This window comes from Polyergus mexicanus, unplaced genomic scaffold (assembly GCF_030449975.1).
Source record: "Polyergus mexicanus isolate NDT 795.1 unplaced genomic scaffold, iyPolMexi1.0 SCAF_7, whole genome shotgun sequence".
Lineage (NCBI taxonomy): Eukaryota > Metazoa > Arthropoda > Insecta > Hymenoptera > Formicidae > Polyergus > Polyergus mexicanus.
The window spans coordinates 3468872-3492662 of NW_027223327.1; the positions used below are offsets into that span (position 1 = coordinate 3468872).

Consider the following 23791-nt stretch of genomic DNA (forward strand, 5'->3'; position numbering starts at 1 on the left):
CGGTATGTCGTCGAAGTAGAAACCTGGACACGCGGAACACGTTTCGTCTCGATCGCTCGGAAGGGGATAATATTATTTCACCTGAGCGAGCGTGGAAATTTATCCTCGTTGTAACGCATCGTAATATTTAAATAAACACATCGCTTTTAAGCGACAGGTATACGAATTAATGTATACGACCACCGTTCAGTCTGTATTTATTCGCTTTCGAGATGGAAAATTTTTCCCTCTCGATATCTGTTTACGTTGAATTAAACAATCGCACGTCGTGATACGGCTATTAATCAATATCAGATCGACGAATATGAAAATGAATTCAGGATGAAAAAAAATTACGTTACGTCAAAATTAATTTTTATTGACAAATTTTACGCGAAAGCCACTGATAAATACGAGTTAGAATTGCTCTTTCTGTCGCATGTATCGGTATCCCGTATCTTCTAATGCGTGACCGGAGTTTTGCGGTAATTACAATAGTTTGTTATACCGTGAGAGCTGTTTTCACCGACTCCAGGCGCAGCGAGTCGCGAAATGGAAAATCCATTTACGATCTAAGCTCCGGCTTAGGGTAAGCTGCTGCCCCAGATCGTCCTTACTGTGATTTCGGTACTTCGATAACCCGGTCGTACCGGAGCGAGATGTCCGCGGGCGATTCTCGATCGATTTACCCGGTATCTCTCGACAAGGGATTAGGTCAGGGGCCAGAGAAACGGGTTAGAGCACACGACGGAATCGGATGCTAGTACGGTCATCCGAGTGATGAAATGATTGGCTCGCTGATGAAACCTGATAGAGCTGCCTGGCTGCTGCTCGGACGGCTTGGCGGATTATGTTCTACCGTGCGAGAACAAGCTGGATCACAGCCGCTGTGATCTCATCCGCTTCCGCCTCGGGACACCTATTCTGCTTCGCGAATCTTCGACGTTTCGAGACGATCTATCGCTATCCGTGAAATGCGATTTTGACGAAGTTAGGATCTCGAAACGCTATAATTTATTATGGCGAGTTTAGTTGGCGCGAAAATACGAGAGTAAATATATCTCATCTTATAATCGTCATATATATTTGTGTAGCCCATTCTTAAAAAAGATTTTACACTGTAGATGGATTTTACTTTAAAAAAATAGAACATGAGAGATTTTTTTAAGTGAAATTTATGGAGAGATATAAATTTTGCGATATTATATATATTTTCTCTCTCGCAGAAGAAGAGAGAAATTCCTATATATATATTTCTGGACATACCAACATCGGTACGCTCGTATATTTTCTCTAGAACGAATATAACTATTTTATATATTATATATATACGATCGTAAATTAAATAATGTTTAAGTATCCATAAATTCGTGTGCCAGAGAACATTGTCTGTGCCGGGAACGTGGATCGAAGGTGGTGGTAGGAAAAGCAACAAATTGCATCCAGTTGAAAACTCGTTCGGCCATCTCTCTTGACTTTCCACGACGAGCAGCCGGTCTCGAGAAAAATGACACTCTTATCTAAAAAATGGTCGGCCATAAACAATCCCGCGGAATCGGTGCACCATAGCCTTCGTGTAGCGCACATGCCTTTGTATTGCTCTTTAACCTGTCGACGAAGTACCGCATGATAAAACGCGCGAAAAATCGCGACTTTGGTAAAGAAGAAGTCACATAAAAGTTTCCGCTCGGTCTGTATATTTTCGCCCAGATAAGATAATATTCAATTACTTGCAAATATTCGCGGGTCGTTAAATATTATTTTCTTAGATTTTATATCGTTCGTTAAAATTTTTCGTCCTCTCTACTTTTAATCTACAATATTTCTTCATCTAAAATCTTTCTCAATGTTGAGAACTTACGATTCTCTCTGACATACAGAACATTTGAACATTTTCTCATTTTATCTACGTGAGATAGTCATAGACACAATAACAGTGTACAAATATTGATTTTAGTGCTCTTTATCTGAATGAAAAAGTAGATTCTCAGAATTGGATATGCTATATATTATTATAGTTGAAATAATTTAGAATATACGAAGATAATAATTGTCATATATATGTATGTATAAAGTATATTTGAAACACGTATACTGATGAATAGTATATATTCTAAAAAAGAAGGTAATTTTAATTTCTTCGGATAAAAATAGAATTTATGATTTACAATCTTTACCTCATATACAATACATATATTTTTAATATTAAATTACTCAGCAATATTCCTAGTAAATGAAATTTTTGCCGCGGTAACATTTAATTTCTAATTAATTGAAAAGTAAGAAAGTAAATCATTCATTTTATGCTCCTGACATTTAATTTGTCCGGGCGCTTTAATTTTCAACGTTAAATAGCACGATAATTAGCTCTTAGATTAAATTCTCGTCGGGGGAAGAATCGACTGCGAATTACTAGGAGACGTAGAGCGCGAATACTCTACAACTTTACACCTCGATTGAGAGACATCGAGAGAATACGAATGAAAGAATACAAGGGTCGAGAGAGCGGGAAGCGAAATTAGGAAAATTGATTGTCGTCGCGAAGAGATATATTCCGTTCGTGATTCTCTCTCGCGGATTTTCCTCATCATTTCTATCATCGGATGGTTCATCCTTTGTTGCTCGATCGTCGCCGAACGAAGTTTTCTCTGGGTTTTACCGTCCGTAGAAGAGCGACCGTTTAGACGTCAACAGCTGCGTCGCAGGCCGCCCCGCCTGCTATAGCCGGCTCTACTTGCTCCTCTTACATTCTTCATGAAATAGTTTGCTCTCGCTGTGGATATACACTGACTGCGCGGCCCCCGAGAGGGATCAAGAATATCTTTCGGCTTTCATGGCACGAGATGAATCGTGTCGGTTCGCGGCGGCCACGCTGATTCCAGAATGACGCGGTTTCCCCCAAAGGAGCACCACTGCGTCTAGTTTGAAAAAAAAAAAAAAAGAAAAAGGACACGTGAAAGTAGCCGCGACGACCCCTGAACCGTGAAAGCGTTCTCGTGGAGCGAGCGAGATGCCGCGTCCAGAGAGGGAAAACTACTCGAATCGTAAAATTCTTTGAGATAAGACAACGACGAGCGCTTTTGAATGCGAGAGATTTAGATAGAGGAGTAATCGATGCGAGCTCGGTGAACTTACGACTAAGTACTTTGTGAATTGGAATACGCCATCTCTTTCTCGCGTTGAATACGGGAGGGGGGGTTATCTGAAGCGAGAGATATTTGTGTTCGAGAGCAGCCGGAGGGTGATCTGATTGTTGGACCTCTACGCAGTGTTTTATTGTCCATTCAAGCGGATTGATTGCGGAAACGAAGAGAAATATTCGATGCAAGCTTTCGTATTGTTTGAGTCGATATTAAATCGATATTATATAAATAGATTAGTATATAAAAATTAAAATATAATTATAATATAAAATATAATTTAAGAATATAACTATATATTCACATGTGCGTATGAATTTCATATTAAATTATTTAAAAAATTAAATTGTTTATATATATATATCGATAGAAAATTTCTTTTAATTATTTCATCGAAGTAAAATTTGAAAAATATTAAAAAGCAAATTTTAAATATATATATTTGTTTCATTTAATTTTATATTACTAAAAATAATACAAATGTTTTAAATTAGGATTGATTAACTTCTCTCAAATGTCAGCTGTGTAAAATACTTATTTAATAATACCTGAAGCAAATATATATATATTTATGTTACATCCATCTTTCTCACGGATAAATAATAAATCCTTGGATTTCTCTCGCGATACTTTTTGACGTTTCATTAATCAGAGTAATAGATATAGGTCCATTGAACTATTATTGCGTTACGAGTGTCGGTATGTACAACCGTATATGTGAAATGCATTAATAATTTTGGCACGATTCGCCCCGGTATTTTCCCGTAAGCGTGGCACTTTGGTCAATATTCGGACCTGTCCTCCCCTTTCACAAAATCATCCGAATGATACTGGTTGCTATGCGCGCGATTGTTCTAAACAAGGGCTTATTCATGCACACACAGTTTGAAAGTAAGAACACTTCGTTATACGACACGCGCGTTTGTCTCCGTCGAGCATTGCATATGCATGAATTGCACTAATTTCCGACGTATTTTCTCCCGTTATTGTGACACAGACGCACACGTTATCCGAGTCGAGAGAGGCTCCACGTGACTCGTCCGATGCAAACGCTCTTACGCAATCGCTTCGACGCGAACACTTTCTTTTGTACAATCGAGGCGAGAGAGAGAAAGGACACTTTATAGTCTTTGTTGTCGCGACAACACGTAACACTTATATCACAGATAATGGATGCCGCTACGCTTTGGCCGCGTTTGCGACGACGGAATCCTGATCAGGCTTGGTTGGCAGCGGCCTGTTGGCCATCTTGCTGGTGGACGCGGACGTCTGTTGAGGTTCCGGTAGTTCCGAGTACAGATGAGCGGTCGCGTCCGAGGGTTCGGCATACTCGCATAGTAGCGAATTCGGCCTCTTGTTGTTCATCTTGCTCGTCGTGCCCAGGATACTCTCGCCGAGCACCTTGAGGAAGCTCATCGGCCTGGCAGGCTGATCTCTGCGGGTAGAATCCAGTTCCAGATTCCGCGATGGTTCGCGATCGTCAACACCGTAGCCTAGGTCTTTTGGTGGACCATCATTACTGACGAGGTGATCGTTAACTACGTCTGGCGGTAGCGGCTGCGGTCCCCGGCCCATGAGACTCTCTAGGATCGGTTGCGACAATCGACTGGTGCTGGGAACCGTCTCGTCGCCCGGCAACTCGGCGTATAAATGATTCTGATCGCTGGTCCGTTGATCACGTGGTTGAGCGTATTCCGTAATGGGTGGTCTGACTCGTATCCCGCTTGGCAGTAATTTCTCCAAGGACGGTGCTTTGGTGCCGATGTTGACGGACGGTCTCGTTGCTCCGCGAGATCTCTTGACCCTCGGCCGGATCACATCGTAGGCGTTCTCCTCCCGATCAGCCGCTGGTTGCTGATCGTTATTGTTGTTGCAGCTCTCCTCGACCTTGATGAGGTCGTACAAGTGCTCGATCATGTCTCTCGCTTGGCTGTAATTGTCGGGATCGCTCAGGCGCTCTCGAAGATCTCTCAGATATTCCTCCGTGAGCTCTTCCGGTAACGTCTGCGTAGCCTTGTTCTCCGTGTACGGATAGACGTCGCCGTTCTCGTCATCGTCGTCCTCTTGAACACTCACTTGAGACTCCATCTGGAGAATTCTGGTTTCCGGCTGAAGACCGACGTATTCGTGCACGCTCAACCGCGAGATTGACCTAGCGGACGTCGCGGCGGTCATGCCGTTGCTGGACGAGAACCAGCTCGTTAGATTCGTCAGCGGGCTGGATGTCAGTTTGGGGCAGACCCCGCGACGACGCACATAGAGGATTCCCGAAGTCAGGATTGCTACGACAACGATGAAGACTGCCACGATACAGACGATGACGATAATCCTCTTCTCACGTTCGATCTGCTCTGACTCGCTCATTTCCATGTCGAAATATCCTTTCTGCCTCGGATAAATGTGCGGGCCAACGCTAGGCGGACTGATGCTCGGCTTCGGTTTCGGTGACGGTTTCTCGCAATTGATATGATGCCGCTTCGTGCAGATGAGCTGCGTAAAGTTGCGCATGGTCATGTAACTCTCGGATAAATTGAGGCATTTGTCCAGGAACTGATCAACTACGCAATAACTGGACTCCGTAATCATCATCATCAAAGCTAAGTTGTCGCGTCCCGTCAGTTCGCGCACCCACTCCTCGAGATTGCAGCTACACTTCTCCTTGAAGTAATTGTTGCCGACGCGCGCCGTGTTCACATTTTGTGAGATTGCCACGAACTTGAGCGCACCCGACCGTGCTTTTTGTATGTGATTACCGGTGAAGGAGAATTCGAAATTGGGCCCAGAAGTGGCGCCTACTTCCGCTTTAATAGCCTCGCTCTCGAGATCGACGAAGAGATTGTTGTCGATCGCTATGTAGTTCCACTGGTGGAGTACAATCGCACCTGGCCGCAGATGTTGAAACTCGTTGTTGGTGAAGGTGACGGTCGCCGCTGACGTGTTGATGGCACCAGTATCCACCTCGGATAATCTAATAGAACAATAAAAATTAAGGCGTGCATTAAAATAAACTATTGAATAATTAAATAATTCTATAATGCAAGACAAAAAAAATAAAGAAATTAATTAAAAATTAAAGGAAAATGAATATAGTTGAATTTGCTCGCAGAAATAATGTAAAGAGAAGATATCGGTCGCTGTTTTTCATTCTCGCGACCTGAATTTCTGCGGTAAATGTGATAAAGATCCTTATAAAATGAATTTAATATCTCGAACCTTGAATATTGAATAGTCAGATTGTCGTGACCGGCTCTGAAGGCCGCCGTATTGATATTCTTAAGTTGCACATCGACGAACTCGAGGCTGTGGATGAGGGCTCTGTCGCTGAAGGCGCCGGATTGAATCTCGTGGATCGACGCGTTGCTGATGACGACGTTGAAGATGGTCATGGCACAGAAAGCGTCCTTGCGTATAATCTTCGTCGAGATATCGTCCATTCGTATTTCCGCGACGGCCGAAGGAAATACTGCCTTGGGTAATTCCGCGATCCTCACTTTTTGGAACATTATCTATATTGCAAAGAGCAGGACAATCTCAAAATTGTAATTAAATTTCCATGATTTTATTACTCGACTTAAAGATTATTTACCGTATCTGACATTTAATATGGAATAATTCGTACAAATAAGTAATTGCCCTCGTTTACTAACGTTCGAAACGAAGAATGTTACAAGTAATATTATCGAAAATATTCGTATCGATACGTTATTCGATATCAGAGATGAGTAACATAATATAATTGGGATGCGAATATCATATGAATATATTAAATTAATACATTATTACAGCGCGTAAATGTATCAAATTGATATACATCAGAGAAACATTATAGAAAAATATTTACGATCTTTTTTATCTTCATGAATTTATTTTTCTAGAATCGAACTAATTTTTGTCAAATTAGTACGATTTTATTATTAAATATATGATGTTATTTATTTCTGTAAAATAAATTTCATTAATTCGATACTATAATATCGAATATTATTAATTAATTTATGAACAACATTCCTTCAATATGATTTCTTTTTTTATCATTAATATATTAGCAGAGGAAAAACAAATATAGAAATTAAATACAGTTACACGCATTCAAAAGAAACTCAGTTACTGAAGATATTAAATTAATTTACACACCTAATTATATTAAAAATGGCCTACATTTAAATTATAATAAACATACACGATGGATCTATGAGTTTAAATTTTCCATATAAAACAGTATCTCATTAAAGGATACGTTTGTTTTCAAAATTCTAATCGGAATATTAAGTTTAAATTGCTCCAAAATTTCAGATGAGACAATGTTTTTATTCAGCTTAGAAGCTTATAAAGAAATAGAAAAATAACGTCTATTATTTATCTTTCTCGAAGCCGATTCCATTAATAGAGCGATAACCGTGACAAATAAAAGAGATAAATATCGATATCGGTGTTGTCATCCCGTTATCGTTGATTAATAGCGAGTAACAATGCATTAAGATACCCGACCTTGGTCGCTGGTCCGTGTCGTCCGTGTTGAGGCGCTTCGAATTTGAAGGCATTGCTGGAGAGTTCCAAGGACGGCACTTCCTTCACGATGATCCACAGCAGCCATGAGAAGGCGTTCGGCTTTATCTCCACGTGTTTGCACCGCGATATCGAGACGCTGAGCGTTCCGCGCGTATTCCGGAACGCGTGACTCTCCAGGAACACGCTGTTGCATTCGGACACCTCGAGATGCGTGTTGGGCGCGCTGATATTTTGAAAGGCCTGCCTCTTGGCGACCACGCTGTAGATCCCGGAAACGTGGACGCGTTTTAGAGGCGCGCCCCCGCCGAATGCGCCCGTCTGTATCCTCAGTTCCCGGCAGTGCGAGACCTCGAGTTCCGTCGCCTCCGGCGGAATCGTTCCTTCCAGCAGCTCCACATTCTAGGGAAAAAAAAAAAAAAAAAAAAGTCGAGACGAGAGATAAAATGTGATGCTACTGAGCGTTCCTGTCGTTTGTCTCGCGAATAGACGTTAGTAGGTGTAATTAAAGAAGACGGTAACGCCGCGAACAATCGACATCTCACCATCGGCCAAGGCCGCGTGTGACTCGTCATTTATGATACTTTTTCAAGATTTATATCTTGCTTGCGTAATGAGCGGATATTATAACAACGCAACTGACTAAGATCGTTTGAAATTATAATAAACGCATATTCTCGATTTGTAATAATTTACCACATTTTTTACGAGGACACGTCAAAAATGATATTTTTAGAATATTCATTGCTCTCTCTAACATATAATATTACAAATCGTTGAAAAGAAAAATTTTATTTTTATTCAAAGTTGTGTGCTAAATTTATAGTTTAATTAAAAATTTATTTTATCGTAAATATATATATATATATAACGGTTACATACGGATAATTAGAGGAGATAAAAAAAAATTGCAAAGTAGTAATTCTCTCATTAAGTACAATAGAGTTTTCAAAGAGAATTTGAAATATTTCCGCTCAACTATATGTCGACTTTCTGACAGTTATTTATAGGTTTATCTGAGCGTTAGTTCGTGCCAATATATTCCCTGCGTTGACCCGATCATATGTGTTACTCGGACTTCTTTAACGGTTTCTTTCAGTTCTTTTCACATTGCATTAGTAAAAAGACAGATGACCTACGATAAACTACTGAGAAAGAAATATCCTTCTAATCTCTCAATATTTTTGAGTGCGAGACGGCCCTGTTAAAAATCAATGAAAAATGTAAGGCAGAAAAATATTCAACAACCAATCTGTGCAAAAGATGATCCGTGATCCTTGGAATCATCATTATCATTCGCAAAATTTATGTTCGAAAAATTCGATTATTGTGGAAATATAAATTTTTAACGATTCACAAATAAATATCGGAGATTGATCAGAGAAAGGGAGCTTTTACCCCCTTTTGTGTCGTAGTTTATGGAAAATTATTTATTCCTTCCTATCTATTTTAAGGCTACGCCTTTATTTTTCATGGTGTATGCGAACGCATCCGGTTCCTTGCCGCGGCACCTTTGACCCACCCGATGACTAAATCCGTTATCTACGAGATATTTTTTCGTCACCGAAATATTACAATACAGCTATTTATAGACGTGTGTTAGAAGTAACTCAAAGATACGATGTGTTGAGTGATCTTAACTGTGCGCGATAATTTGATACATTATAATGCAATTTCATGACAAAAAGAGAAATATGACTATAAATTATTTTATACATGTTACAATATTATTAATTCATTGTTAATATATTATTATTAACACATTGTTGTCATTAATTATTTTTCTGCATTTCCGACTATTATGTATTCGCCTATTTTAATATGCATAATCAAAAAACATGCCATATTTTAGCAGTCATATTTCTTCAAAATATTTATCTTCTCTCTCTCTCTCTCTCTCTCTCTCTCTCTCTCTGTCATCGTGAATAGAATTGTAAAAGGTTGTGGATGTCACTCTCGTGAGAGAATAAACATATTTTTTATAAATAAATTTTATGAATCTATGATGATTTTAAATATTCTTTTGTATTTTTTTCTCTAACTTCAAATCTCTTTATAAATTACCGAATACTTGAAATAGATAGAATTATTACTCTCTTCCCGTTTGGATTTCTTCCAAGTTCGGATGTTTACTTTTCGTGCGAAATTATTTTTCCGTGTATCCTGGTTTATTTTTACGTTCGACTTTTCGGTCTACACACGAACGAAAAAGCTCAATAAACGTGGACCGCATAATGCGGCATCCGAGCCATGCTGGTTCCTTCAAAGCACCGGAAAATCGTTTCAAGAGTTCATTAGAACTCCGATGAGTCACTGTTCGTCGCGACAACAAGTAATGCATACAACGATTCGACTTTCGCATCCCGTCTCTTGGTTACACTACGGTAACGCGAGGCTCCGATTTTCTCTTACTTGTTTTATCGTCACCTCGCAATCGATCTGACATAAGTTGCGGTTTGATTTCAATGGATAAGTTTACCCTTGAAGGCTTGCTCATCGGAAAAGGAAGAAAAAAAATGTTTCCCATATCGATATCGTCGCGTATTCTAGGTTAATACAAATGTTGAGCTGAGAGAGAGAGAGAGAGAGAGAGAGAGAGAGAGAGAGAGAGAGAGAGAGAGAGAGAGACAAAGTCAGATATCGATTAAGAGAGATATCGCTGTTACAAACGTATAGTAGTTATGTTAGACGATCTTGTTGGACTACAGTGATTGTAGTTTCAATATGACTCGAATCACCGGATAGTTAGAACCTTCGATACTGTCGAGCTCAGTTTCATGACAGCATCCTGTAACACGTGCATCTAGATAAAACTCAGAAATTTGTTACACAAAGTAGAAGTCATGTATTTATTCGTATAAATTCGTAAGAATAATGTAAATTATTCTTTATCATCGTATATATTCAGATATCGCGAAAAGATATAAGCACGAAATATATTCAAAATCTCAATTTATTGTAGGAGATTATTTATATTTTTTTGTTTCTAATTTACTTGATTCTGTTAAATTTTTTATAGGATTTATTAATTTTACTTTAATATCGCTTAATTTTTACTTTAAGCTCTTATAATATGATATTATTTTCTGATACCCTTTGCTGTAACACAATGCGGATTTTCTATGCGTTAACTCTACATGATGAGATATGCACTTCTCTAGTTGATAACGCCGGATAAAGTAAAACAGTATTAGCAGTGCGCAGCGAATGTAGTTCGCGTTTCATCCCTAATTAAAAATATGCGCGACTTCCTTGTAATTCAATGCGGAAAGTTTCGCGTGGAAAGAATTAATTAGTCAAATAGAGATAAATAGATAGATAGAGAGAAAGAGAAACCGAGAGAAATAAAGGGGCAGTGGGAAAAACCGCGATATCACGCGAGTAAGATAAGCGTATGTGTCAAAACGATACTACCCCTTTGTAGGGGCGCGCACTGTATCGGATCTGCTTTCATTATGTGGCACATCGATGACATCACTTGGCGTGCATCGAAACCCAGCTGTTATTGCCGTCGGTTCCTCGGGATAAAGAGAAACGCGGTCAGGAAAGAGTGCGAACGCAGTCGGAAAATGCGTCGCTCCTTTTTCTATGCTCCTCGATGAGTGACTAAGACTGGTCTTAAAAGTCGCACGGTGTGACTCAAGGGCTGGGATAACATCGGCTATTTCTGCGTCGCGGTCCTTGGGCACAAAGAACATATCTTCTCTTTCCCTCTCGGTCTCTCTTTCTCGAGATCTCTCACGTACAAACGACCGCGTGAAACCGCTGGTGCGAATTAATTTCGCGCTACCGAGATCACGAGCTGGCCCGCAGCCATCGTAGAATTTTCTATGATGTATCCGCGATGTATTTATTTCTGGAATCGATTTAATTTTATTTTTCCACTTGTTTCTTCCAGGATATATTGAACGAACTAACGTAATAGCCATTTAAATACGAAGAGAATATTATATTAATCAATTAATTGACATGTTAAGATCATTTTTATCGAGTTCTAAATTTTACAATTGTCGAGGGCTCTGCACAATTTTTCAATTTTAACTGATTCTTAGAAAGACGTTTCTCACGATGGGAGGTTATTACAGATAAAGAAACCCATATGAAAACATTTAAACTTCCGAAATTTTCCGTCACAGCTGTAGTTATTCGAGAAAGGTTACATACCTACAATTTGTTCCGGACCGCCCTGAAACTTTAGACCGAATTTTTTTTTAAACATCGCTTCGCATCTCGTTTTGGTTCGTTCTGCAACGAGGCGTATCGAACCGTTTCCATTATCGTTTCCGTTTAGCTCGATTCCATATGTTTGGTTTAGTTTCGATTCTATATGAGAAGGATTTTTATGAGAGAGGAAAACTTCGCGGAGACCTTTCAAGTTCCTTCGATACTTTCACGACGCATTTAGCCAAGGATATTTTTAATGTATTATCCGTTTTTAAAGTACACGAGAATTATTTGATCACATTTATCGTCGAATATACAAGAAATTAAAAGTTTCGATTTTTTATTAATTCATATATGACAAGTTTATTTTTCAAATTTATATTTATAAAATTATATTTATGATACTATTTGTATTTGAAATAAAGTAATTCGGTATATTTTACTTCTTCGCAATTCGATAAAGAACACGTATTAATTAACGCTATTTTCCGTTATTTGACCAGTCATTTAAACATGATTCAACGGATGTATAATATCGAAAGAGCGTTTCTCTCTCTCTCTCTCTCTCTCTCTCTCTCTCTGGCGAGAAACCGCTGCAACGTCAATCGCAAGCGGCAAGAGATTGCAGTACGTAGGTATACCGTTAGCGAAGGGAATCTTAAGAAAACTGTCCGGAATATCGATAAATCGCAAGGGTCACATCATATAGTCGGGGAGAAAACATTATTTCAACTTATACAACGCGAGCGGTGGTCTTGCGATCCATCGAGCCGGAAATAAAGAGAACAGGGGCCACTTTAACCGGATTACGCCAACACCACTGGATACCGTGGATCGTAGTAACCGTGGAATTCGCGAATTCGCTATCGTGAGAATGAAACTGATAGTTTTGGCCTGGCGCCACGCTTACGACGAATGGAACGACCGGGTAGAAACCCTGTTTATTATAATGGGCTAATAGAACTCGTGAAGGTTTACGCTGACGTTAAAATATTTTCGCACACACGCGCTGGCCCTTGCCAACGCAAACACGGGAAAGAACGATCTTGAGAGAAGAGGTGTTTATGTAAAATATTATGCGATACGTCTATCTAATTTAATAAATAATATTTTATTTTTATTTTAATGTTATTAATGTAGTTTAACATCGTGATTTTTAGAGAATTTTATAAAGATTCCAAGAATATTAAATACGATTGTTTTTTCATCGATAAAAATAAAGATAAATTGCGAATCCTTTGACAGTGCAATTAATATTATTTTCAATTCGGTTTTGTTTTAAAAATTATTGAAGAAGATGGCGAGCGAGATAATTATACGCGAATGCATTACAGGCTGACACGGATGACGGATGAATGAAAATAAAAATGAGGAAAATGAGAAGTTACGTAAGATGAATTACGGCGCGGGCGAAATAAGCGAGTGTCTTTCTATTAAATTTCTTCGCGTAGCTTTCTTCGAGGTCCCCCGTTATTATTGACCGATTTCCAAATTATGCGACGAGAAACATTCATCGTGTGGATAAATAATTAAACGGCGTTGGAAATACGCGTCGCGCATTTCGATCCCGCGCTCATCGTTCGCAGGTTGAGAATTTACGGCAGCCAAGTCACGCGCGTCAAAAGATTCGCCGTCTGAATTGAAATCGGCGAGGAATTGACGGGGGGGTCGTGTATGTCATCAGTCGGCGTATTAACTGCTCGTAGAAGACGCTAATCGAGACGCGAATGACGCGTCTTCTCCCTCTTCCTATTCAATTCGTCGCGACAATTCACATCATCCAGACGTGCAAATCCGTATACCGGCGAGAAATGTTCGTCACGAGCGAGATGAATGAAACGGATAAATGGAACTGTCTCAAGTCTACATGCAAAGTTTCGAGTTTCCGTTTTCGTCACTGACAAAGTTTTACGTCCCATTCCCTAATTGACATAGTTGGGAAAACAGAGGCCCGGGCGTCTCCGACGTGTAAAAATAACCCTGTCTAGTTCTAGTTCGAGGTGAACGAGAGAAGACAATCGAGTTATTCTAAACTCTGGCATGAAAGAGAGGGAGAGAGAGAGAGAGAGAGAAAGAGAGGTTCCTCAGTCGCTGTTTGCTCTCCTCTTCGAAATTAATCAGCCATGACGAATCTTGCCTTCAATTTAAAAAGCGGAGAAGAGTCGCCGTTATATCCCTTTTTTAATTGGCGTATCGGGATTAACGATGTCTGCGTTTCTCGTAAATATATAATCAACATAAAATCACAGAATATATAATTAGATTGAAAAATACATTTGGAATATTATCTGTCGTTATATTATCTGACTGATAGCATTACAGGCATTGATATACTCCCGATAATTCCGTGCAATATGAGATTGAATATTTAATACTATTCGCTGATATAACAAAATTATAATTACATGTTTTCCGCGCATCCTCTAATGGCGGATGTTAAACAATTCGAATTTAATTATCCGCCTCGTTAATATGTTATCTCTCTCCCATAAGATTTAAATATTAAATCTGAAAAAAGACATATATCGTCATTGATGACCAAGTTGCGAGATTGGATTTTAAGCTATTCTAATTATTTCCAATCACTACGAACTTAATTTAAACGATCGATAAATTACTTGATTTATAAAAATAGAAATTCATAAGACTTGAAAGAAAAGAATAGAAGAAGAAATAAAATTGTTCCTCCATCAATGTATATTCTGTTACTTAAATTCGCAATTTGACCATTAGACATGCAATTCGACATGGACGATATACGTATGATATTCTCAGTTAATATCTGCCTTTCTGCCTTTCGGCGTTATCGCGCGATATTAATATTTCGCGACAAACGCGCCCACGTGGGCGTTTGTTTTGTTCGCGAAGTCCGGGCGGTATCTCCGCTCCAGGTCATCATGCGGATATCTCCGTGTTCCCCTGCGATGTCCCCTTCGTGGATTTCGCGATGCTCGAAGCGGCGTTACGGCGATCGTCACGGGGAATGCCGGAAGTTAATTCGCGGAATGGCGATGCACCCGCTGCCATCCGCTGACACTCGTCCTCTCTCTCTCTCTCTCTCTCTCTCTCTCTCTCTCTCTCTCTCGTCGCACGCACGATCCTCTTCGCATCGCACACACGGGATGAAATTACTCTACTCGCCCTCGCATAACGCGGCCCCGGTAGTAGAATACGCCTGCCTTTGCGAGCCCGACATGCGAGCGCCATTATGCCGCTGGGGGGCGGGAGGGGGGGGGGGGCTCGAAACGGGGGTCGCGTCAAGGGATAATTCGGTTAATTGCCGTACCGGGTACCATATATATATATAGATGATCTGCGATCTGCTAAGAGCTAGCCGCGTACATTTTTGATATGTTTTTTTTTTCTATCGCTTTAATCTTCTGCAATCGACATCTTCTATATTTCTGTCTTTTTTTATTACATCTAAGAGAGGTTTTATCAATCATCTAAAAATAAATGCTGTCCTGTTTTCTTCTTTTTCGTATCAATTGATGTACATAGAATCATGTTACATATAGAGAACATTCATATCATTAAAAAAAAAAAAAAAAAAAAAAAAAATATCGGTCTTTGTGTATTATTAATAGGGTGTCATAAAATTTTAGATTTTTTTCTATTTATATATACAAAATCTCTGCTGTTTTTTTTTTAGGTATATTTTTATAAATCTTTCTTTTTTTTCTTTTAGATGTTGCTATTATACGTCGAATAGTGAATAATATTGATGTATATTAATGTTGTTTCAAGCTTTAAATCTTCTATTAGAACAACGTCATTCTAAATTAAACGCATGGCGAAACCGGAAAGGCGTTTCTAGCGTTAACCCGATCATAGTTGCGAGCGTAGGGGAGTCTAGATTATAGAACCGCTACGGTTTCACGGATTGCAACGCGGAAGACTTGAATGATTTGGATGAGGCCGAGCGTAAATGCTCTTATATTTACGCGATTGTTGGTCCCTCCATGCCGTTCGCACATACCCGCATATATGTACATGCTTAATATACACAGAAACGTGTTGGCGCAGATAGGCGAGGCACTTCGCACGTGTGGCTAATCGCGATAACTGAAGAGAACTCTGTGGCAGAGGAGACGTTGGAGAAAGCGAGAAAGAGACTTATCGTTGCGAATAAACGAGCAGGATGTTGGACTATATCTACGCCCCCGGAGCAAATTCTCCAGACAAAGCGGGCAAACCGCAATCGGCTCTCGGATGCGCGTGTGTGCACGTATTGTATGTATGTGAGGGGGAGATGGAACGTTCTAAAATAATTTATCATCCCAGTAAGGTTGCTCGAGAGGATGGCTCGAGAGTGATAATAGCGCGTTTCGCGATCGAGATAACGCCGGATCTCTCTTCCCTTTCTCTTCGAGCCGTTTATTGGGTTATCGAAGTTATCGGGGCTGGTAATGGTCGGCGAGAGAGCGCGATTCTCCGAGAGAGATTCACGAACACGATAAAGGATCTCTTTCCCTCTTCGATGCGGCTAGAGAATTGTTTTCGAGTCGATGTGCTCGCGGATTTTAATTGTGAAATATTGCATTGGGAAGCACAAAGGTAGATCGGAATTATAGAAAGATAACATACGACAGCGTGAGTAACGGTCGTTGAATTTTCATTGGCGAAAAATGCCTCGTCCGATTAAATCGGTGAATTTCAATGTTAATCTTACGCTCCATAAATATACAGATTAATAATCGACGGTTCATCAAGAAAGGTTCTAGGAAAGAAAATCTTTCACAGATAATCTCTACACGAGAATATTAGAGCCAAATGGGATAAGATGTTATATAGATTTAAAAATGTATTCTACAAATTGCCCTTTTTGAAATGAACCGAGAGTCAGAGAGAATTCTCGTGGATTCGATTTACGTAAGATTATTCCGGACACTTCTCGCCTCTCGTCGACGCGGTCCAGCCCGCATCATCGTCGCAAGACTCTCTCGCGTTGACGCCCCCGACTGACCGAAGTGTAATTCGTTGAAAGGGCCTATTGTGAATAAATTGAGCCGAGGCGAGAGGATCGGGCCGGGCGGATCCCGGCGTGCAGCGCAGTTTTATACGCACGAAATTCCCATCGCGATGCCCGTCCGATCTTCCCGGGTCCTAGAAAATCACGTGGGCTACGTAATTAATCAATTTATTAATTCATCGACAACTGAAACGGACGATACGACGAATAAAAGGGCCGAGAGGATGCGACGTTATCATCGAGGACGACGCGCGTGTTACTATATCCCTCGTAAAATTTAACGCGACCTCGAATGGATTGTTTTTTGGGAGAGATTCGCGACTTTGTTTTCACCAATGTAACGAGATATAATTATGCTCGGATAACAATGTTATATTTCTACCAGCTGGGGTCGTCGAACGTATCGCGGACACATACACGCGTGTATCTGGTGGTATCGTTTCCGTCCTAAGTGCTGCTATCGTTCTCGCGCGATTTCGCGCGACATGTTATTTTCCAGTTCCGATTGTTAGATTTTATTCGCTCCACTCGAGATGATTACAGTGGCGAAAGATATATATATATATATATATATTTTCACCGATTTGCACTAACGGATTCGCCGTCCCATCCATCTCCACCCTTCTACTTTCCCCATAATCGCAATCGGTTTGTAATGGAGTTAGCGGCGGGAAAAGCCGCCGCTTATTAACGGGTCCGTGAGCATTAAATCGCGCGTCTAAACTGGCGCCGCGGGAAATTGTTTTGGTGTGCAAACGGCTAGCACGTGGCGCGCCAACGTTAATTGTTGTTTCCACGTGTAATTTCGAATCGACGACCATCGCGAATAGCGACGGGGATGCCGCGAAGCGCTCGAATTAAATCTCGCGTGTAACAGCAGCGTTACATGATGCGCTTGAAGGCGCATGCGAAAATTAATCATATAGTTCGCTAACGAAACGAATCATTCCAATTAAAAGCATCGTCCTTATTATCCTTAATTTACCCTTCGTTTCTCTTAAAATCATAAAATGAAAGGGGAGAGAAGAGGAATTCTTCCTTAAAATATTCGACCCTAAAATTAAAACTAGAACGTCGTGGTAAAGGAAACGATTACATTATACACAAACTTAAACGGAGCGATACTGAAATAGCTTCCAAGTTCGAATAAACGGTCTAGAAAATATTCGTGAAGCAGCTGACTCGGACAATGCATCTCTACTTCGCTCGTAGTGAACCCTCCGATCGGAAATTGCATGCGGCGGAAGTCGACCTAGGATCGACCGAATGCATGAGAAAGAGTTCGAGGGAGATATCGGGATCGATCTATTTTATTTCAAATGTCGAGCGAGTTGTGCCTATTGTTGTAAATCTCTTGAGATATCTAAGTCTCGTAAAGGATGTCTCGTGTACACGTGAGGAATAATTTAAAAAAAAAGAATAGGATCTAGCGATGCAACATTTCGTAAAATATGCAAGATAACTTCGACGATTGGGATTGGAATAGATTAAGTATCAATAAACGAAATATAAACAGACGTAAAAAAAGAAAGAAATAAAGCTAAAATTATAGGTATATGAAATACGTGCGCACATAAAATATTTTCACTTTTTTTTTTTTTTTTTTTTTTTTTTTTTTTTTTTTTTTTTTTTTTTTTAGTAAATATGATTCTGTTCTCAAATAACGTGATAATAATAAAGTATTTACAATAAAATTTATTAAAAATGAACAATGATATTTTGTTGGCGCGTAATCTCCCTATTCATGAATTTAATATTATTTTACTTAACTTTATCACTTTTTTATTATCGCGGAATCGTTGATTGCGAGAGGAAATCTCGCATTATTTCCCTATAAAAGAGATAGCGCCCGTTTCTGCACTCTTCGGTACTCGCCGTGATTTCAATATTTGATCGTCGCTTGATTTGCCATTTCCGCCGATCAAATTAGAGTGTCCTTGTTTCGATACGAGTGAACTTGCATGAGCCAGTAAGGAATAGCCCAATCAGTTACACCGTACAGCGATGCTGGCTGTATGGTAAATGAAATTAATGGCGTTGGAATGACAAGTGACGATGTGACTGAATCTGATTTGATTACCAAGTATTTGCCGTCCAGCAGTATAATAGTGGCTTAACGCTGCCAATTGTTGTTTCTGTGTTGTCACTGTTAAGCAAATACAAAACACCAACGTCACTATCGCTCGTTTCGTCAACGCACTCGCTTTTCGATCGTATTGTTATCTTTGAAAATAGACTGTGCATTCATATTTTCATCCATACATTACTTTCGGCATTCGTTATTTTATTCTCCGGGGGTGAAACGGACGTGTCGCCGACTATCGACTTTACTCATCGACACCGGTCACTTTGCTGTCTGTCAATCGTTAAGGACGCTGGGTACATATCGTGGGTCACGCCTACGCTTAATGCGTTATCAGACGGACAGGAATCTCTCTCAATGATTTAGAAGTTATTTGAGGATACGTTCAAAATCACAAAGGGGAATCATACTTTACACGAATTTGAATATTTCCGACAAATTTAAATATTTTCTAGATTTTTTTTATATCATTATGAAATAAGTAAAAATATTTATTACATTTTTGACAATGAATAATTCGCGTCCAAGATATATTTTATTGATAATTTTCTCTCTTTAACTAATATTTTTTTAAATATTTTTTTATATTTATGTTGCATTAAAATGTCCCGATTATACGGAGCAGTCTGAGACTGAAATAGTGAATGGCGACAAAGTAATGAAATAATCTAATGGCCTTAGATTGTATGTCGAGTGACTATAAAAGAGAAGGCAGCGCTGTGAGTGCCGCTTAAAACTGGTTTCCGTTGCGTTTCTATGCGAGCGGTTGATCCGTAGCGTAGATAGGGAATATAGGCTTACTCCAGTTTGCGGTCAAGAAGCATAGCAGAAATTCAATCTCGCTATTCGAGGAAGAATTATGGATTAATTAATCAAAATGCATAATTTAAAAATTCTTATTATACAAGAACAGGAATAAATGATTGATTTAGATTTTATTATTTCAGATTTCTAATATCTAAAGGGCAATTGCTGTCATAAAATATTAAACGTTGCATTAAATATTGCATTATTAATCTCGATGCAGTAAAATCAATTTTCTATTCTATAAAAATTGTAGGATATATTATTTTGTTTATAGATTACAATGAAATATGTCAAGATGAAATTAATAATTGGAGCTAAATCGTATTATGCGATGTAGAGATTCTTGCAGCACTCGGATCTTGAACGTTTCAATTCTCAAATCTGTTTCAAAATCTCAAATCTATCAGAGAGATCTTACACTATATATCTCTCGCTTTATATCACATTATTTGAACAATTTTATCGCGACTGGCGATTGCACGTGATAGTTTTATCGCGTTTTCTAAAAAGTTTCTCGCGTCGAAAAGTTTGCGCGAGGCGCATCATCGTCTTTGCATCGGTTGCGGATGATATTCAGCTTGAGTGCAGCTGACAACGAAAGCGGCAAGTGAAGCTGCGGCTGTTGCATGTTATACCGTACAGAAACGTGGCATGGTGCAAGTTACAGCCTGCTTCGTGCCTGTTCAGGGACGGATGTTTTCCAGTAACAGGCATTCTCACGTTCAGTCAACGATATTTCTATTAAATTGTCAATTTTTTTATATTTTTTTTTTATTAACGTAACTTTATTATTATAATAGAAAAAGATGCTGCGCGCAGTGTGTGAAAATGACATCTGTTTTTAAAAATTTATATTAGAAGCATCCTTCATGTAAATGTGCTTTTATCGATCAAAATCAGATTTCGTTTAGCAATTATAAATTTTGCATGTATTGGAAAAACTAAAGTCTTATAATCTCGTGATTATTTGCAAATTAGATCTCTCTCGCAGGTCTATGTACGACTAATTCCAGTGCCTACGTTTATCAACGCACGCACTTGCGTGCGCCTTGCAGCCATCGAACATGCGTGTGCATGGCCACGATTCCGATCGTATTTACCGGGCCAATGATTTATATGCTAATTCTCGCGTGGATGGCGAATCCAAAACTCCGGTAAACTTTCACCGTCGTGCGTTAACGACTTCTCTTTCGTGGTGCGGCGGATGCGAGATAAACGATTTCGCGCAATCCGCGAAAATTTGCACATTGAATTGCATTTAATCAAAAGCACGTGAAAAACAATTCGCGACTTCGATAATTTTAAACCTACTTGTTATTTATCGTCGGCTACTTCCCGAGAACGAAAGAATCGGTATCAACGAATATTAATTTCCAAATTCGATTACTTATTCTTTATTTTCCCGAACTATCGAACTATATTTGTGATGATTATTTTTTTAAATTAATTAACAATATATTTGTCGACAAGATATAAAATTTACTTTCTGCAAAATTGCATTCGGTTAAAATTTTTAAAATTCACATTTTTAGAATTTTTAATAATATAAAAAGATAAATAACGATGTATTGTATAATTTTGATTGATCGATACGCGCTTTCCTGTCGCTTCGTTATTTTTAGCGCGTATCAACGCGAAATTATCACCGCAACGGCGGCTCTTGCATTCACCTGTTCTTTGGAGAAGACGCACTTGACGTTAATCCAACGATGCGCCTTGACGGTGCAGTTGCAGCCGTTCATGGCGCATATCCCCGGTTTGGTGGCTTCGACGATGCATGGCAGGAACGCGAGATACCACAGAAGGAACACCCAGCATACGATCCCACGATCGCACTTAATAACAAGCCCGTCCAGGGCGTTCGACACTCCGCGCTTGGCGCTCATCGCTTGACGATCTTCGATCGAACGCAAGGCGATCGTTAGATCATCGCCTGTCGATTTCCTCGCACGATCGCCTCACCGATCATAACGATCCGATCACTCGCTTCGTCGTGGAACGATGATACACTCGCGTGACGCAAAGAACCGTGCCATTATTATTGATTTGCCAATCGATCGTGTAGACGGATCGATCGGAAGACACTGTATTCCGTATCCTCTCGCGACTTCTTTCACTGATCAATCCTGCGTTTCGCGTCCGGATAGAGAAGAGGGTACATCTCCGCCCCTTTTATCGGGCTCTCTCGATCATTCGCGACATTCCACGGTGTGTGGAAAGAGAAATTAACGACCGATTAATTGGTTTTCGATACGCGCGCTTTCGTTGCCGGAGGGGACGAAGGAGTAGAGGGAAGAAGCAAGGCGACTAGAGACCAGCTGATGCGATCGTGACGGAGGTTGCTTTTAAACTGTGGTCGGTAGCATGCACGATCGGTGTCCGCTCCCCACCTAGGATCTATACAGCTTGACTCGCCTTGCCACTCTCTTTCTCTTTCCATCTCTCATCGCACCTTCTCTCTCTTCGGCCTTTTGAGAGATAAACGCCGGCCGTGACTCGTCGTCGTCGTCGTCGTCGGGTTCGAAGAAACGGGACGGGCATTCGTTCTCTTCTTCGAGGGACCGATCGGCGAACTGTTCTCGCTAAGGGGATCGACATCGACTTCCGCGAGAGCGTGGTCGTTGATTTTCGTCGAGCCATGGTCGATACACACCTGCCAGGACGACCTTGACCAACTTACTATCGGGAGAGCATCTCGATCCGCACCGAGGTGATCGATGTTCATCACGGATGCTAATTGCGTAAACGCGTTCAGGACTTGTAACCCCGGTCAATAGGTTTTAATCGATGCGTAGCTTTTTTAGAAAGTGAAGCTGCGTTTTGATAAAGATGGTTTTTGATAAAAATTCAATTTATTGTGAGAAATATCGATCGGATTTTGCATCGCACTTAATCATTGACGAAACCATTAAAGTATTAGCTGCTTCTAGCTTTAAACATTATCTGACGATAACATAATCAATGCACGCATACTAATTACGAAGATTTCGTGTAAATATGTGCTTTTTTTCAAAGTCTGCGCACGTAAACGTGGCATTGAACAAAGGTAGAATTCTTAAAATTTTGTCAAACTTCTCTTCGATAAGGAAATCTTATATAAGGAGATACATTGCCTACGATGATAAAATTTTAATTGGAATTGATACTAATTACTAAATTATTGGAAAGATTTTAGATGTTAATATTTACAAGCTGAGAGAGATGCCAAAATTCATATTTTTCTATCAATTTATTATTTGTGTTTTAATCTCTTTATAAAGTTTTAATTATCAAAGTAATTTCATTTTGTGAGTCAGAATTAATAAGATGATCAAAAATTTTTACAATATTTGCATCACGAATAATGAATAAAATATGATTGCTTATAAAAATAGTTTTGAAATACCGAAAAAAAAATTTCTCTTTGTCTTCAACTTAATAGAAATTAAATTATTTTGTATTTTTTAGAATTTTTTTTTGAAATTTCTGAAATGAAGAAAGAACCATTATCAAGGAAAAATATTGCATAGATTTCTTTGGACGAGTTCGATATATCTCTGCGGACTTTTCCTGAAAGCCACAGCGCTGGTAATTTTCGCGATTACGTTTTCTTGTCGACAATAAAGAAAGTGTTACGCTGGGCATGTGACAAAAAGCAACGCGAACCACCGTTTCCGACATATTGTTTCCGGAACCGAAAATACGCGACGAGGGAAGCGCAGTATACTATAAAAACGAGACAGTGGCCTGGAAGACGCCGGCTACGTTGCTTTTCATAATAGCAGATAGCGTTTCCCTAAAGCTCGCCATACCGTCGTGTAAGCTCTTCGCTTTATGAGCGGAAACCTACCCATTTAATTTCCCATGAGAAATTGCTCGCGCTCCTCCCCCTCTTGACACCGCACCACACGGCATGTGTCCTCCCTCTTCTCCTGTCATACGCGCATGAAACGTCATTCCATTCATTCATAACGCCTTTCTCAAACTGAAAGGTGCCGCGAAGTGCCCATTTCCGAAATGGTCACGTACCGGCTGTACGTCACATGGATACTGATCTTTAAAGCTGCGCGCTCTCGATCCCTTCCCCCTCTCTATCTCTCTTTCTCTCTAGCGTATTATGCACCAGTGTCTATTATCTTTAGCATGCCGCTCGTTCATCTT

General features: G+C 39.8%; 2 protein-coding genes across 2 annotated transcripts in view; one reads left to right on the forward strand and one right to left on the reverse strand.

Moving 5' to 3' along the window:
• Positions 1-23791, forward strand: part of Hiw (MYC binding protein highwire) — a 175362-nt gene that overhangs the window by 140456 nt on the left and 11115 nt on the right.
• LOC138935212 (uncharacterized) lies at positions 3637-21997 on the reverse strand. The gene is made up of 4 exons (XM_070299657.1): positions 21322-21997; positions 7608-8027; positions 6333-6625; positions 3637-6087 (listed from the first exon to the last, which is right to left on the reverse strand). Exons 1-4 carry the CDS (start codon positions 21535-21537, stop codon positions 4299-4301), a joined length of 2718 nt encoding a protein of 905 aa, XP_070155758.1. The 5' UTR covers positions 21538-21997; the 3' UTR covers positions 3637-4298.

Excerpts from the sequence above, each read along its gene's own strand:
- LOC138935212 (XM_070299657.1), bottom strand. The coding sequence starts at position 21,537 with ATGAGCGCCAAGCGCGGAGTGTCGAACGCCCTGGACGGGCTTGTTATT. Across the intron at positions 8,028-21,321 it reads GCGTCTTCTCCAAAGAACAG|AATGTGGAGCTGCTGGAAGG; the intron begins GTGAATGCAAGA and ends TTTTTTCCCTAG. Across the intron at positions 6,626-7,607 it reads GACACGGACCAGCGACCAAG|ATAATGTTCCAAAAAGTGAG; the intron begins GTCGGGTATCTT and ends TTTGCAATATAG.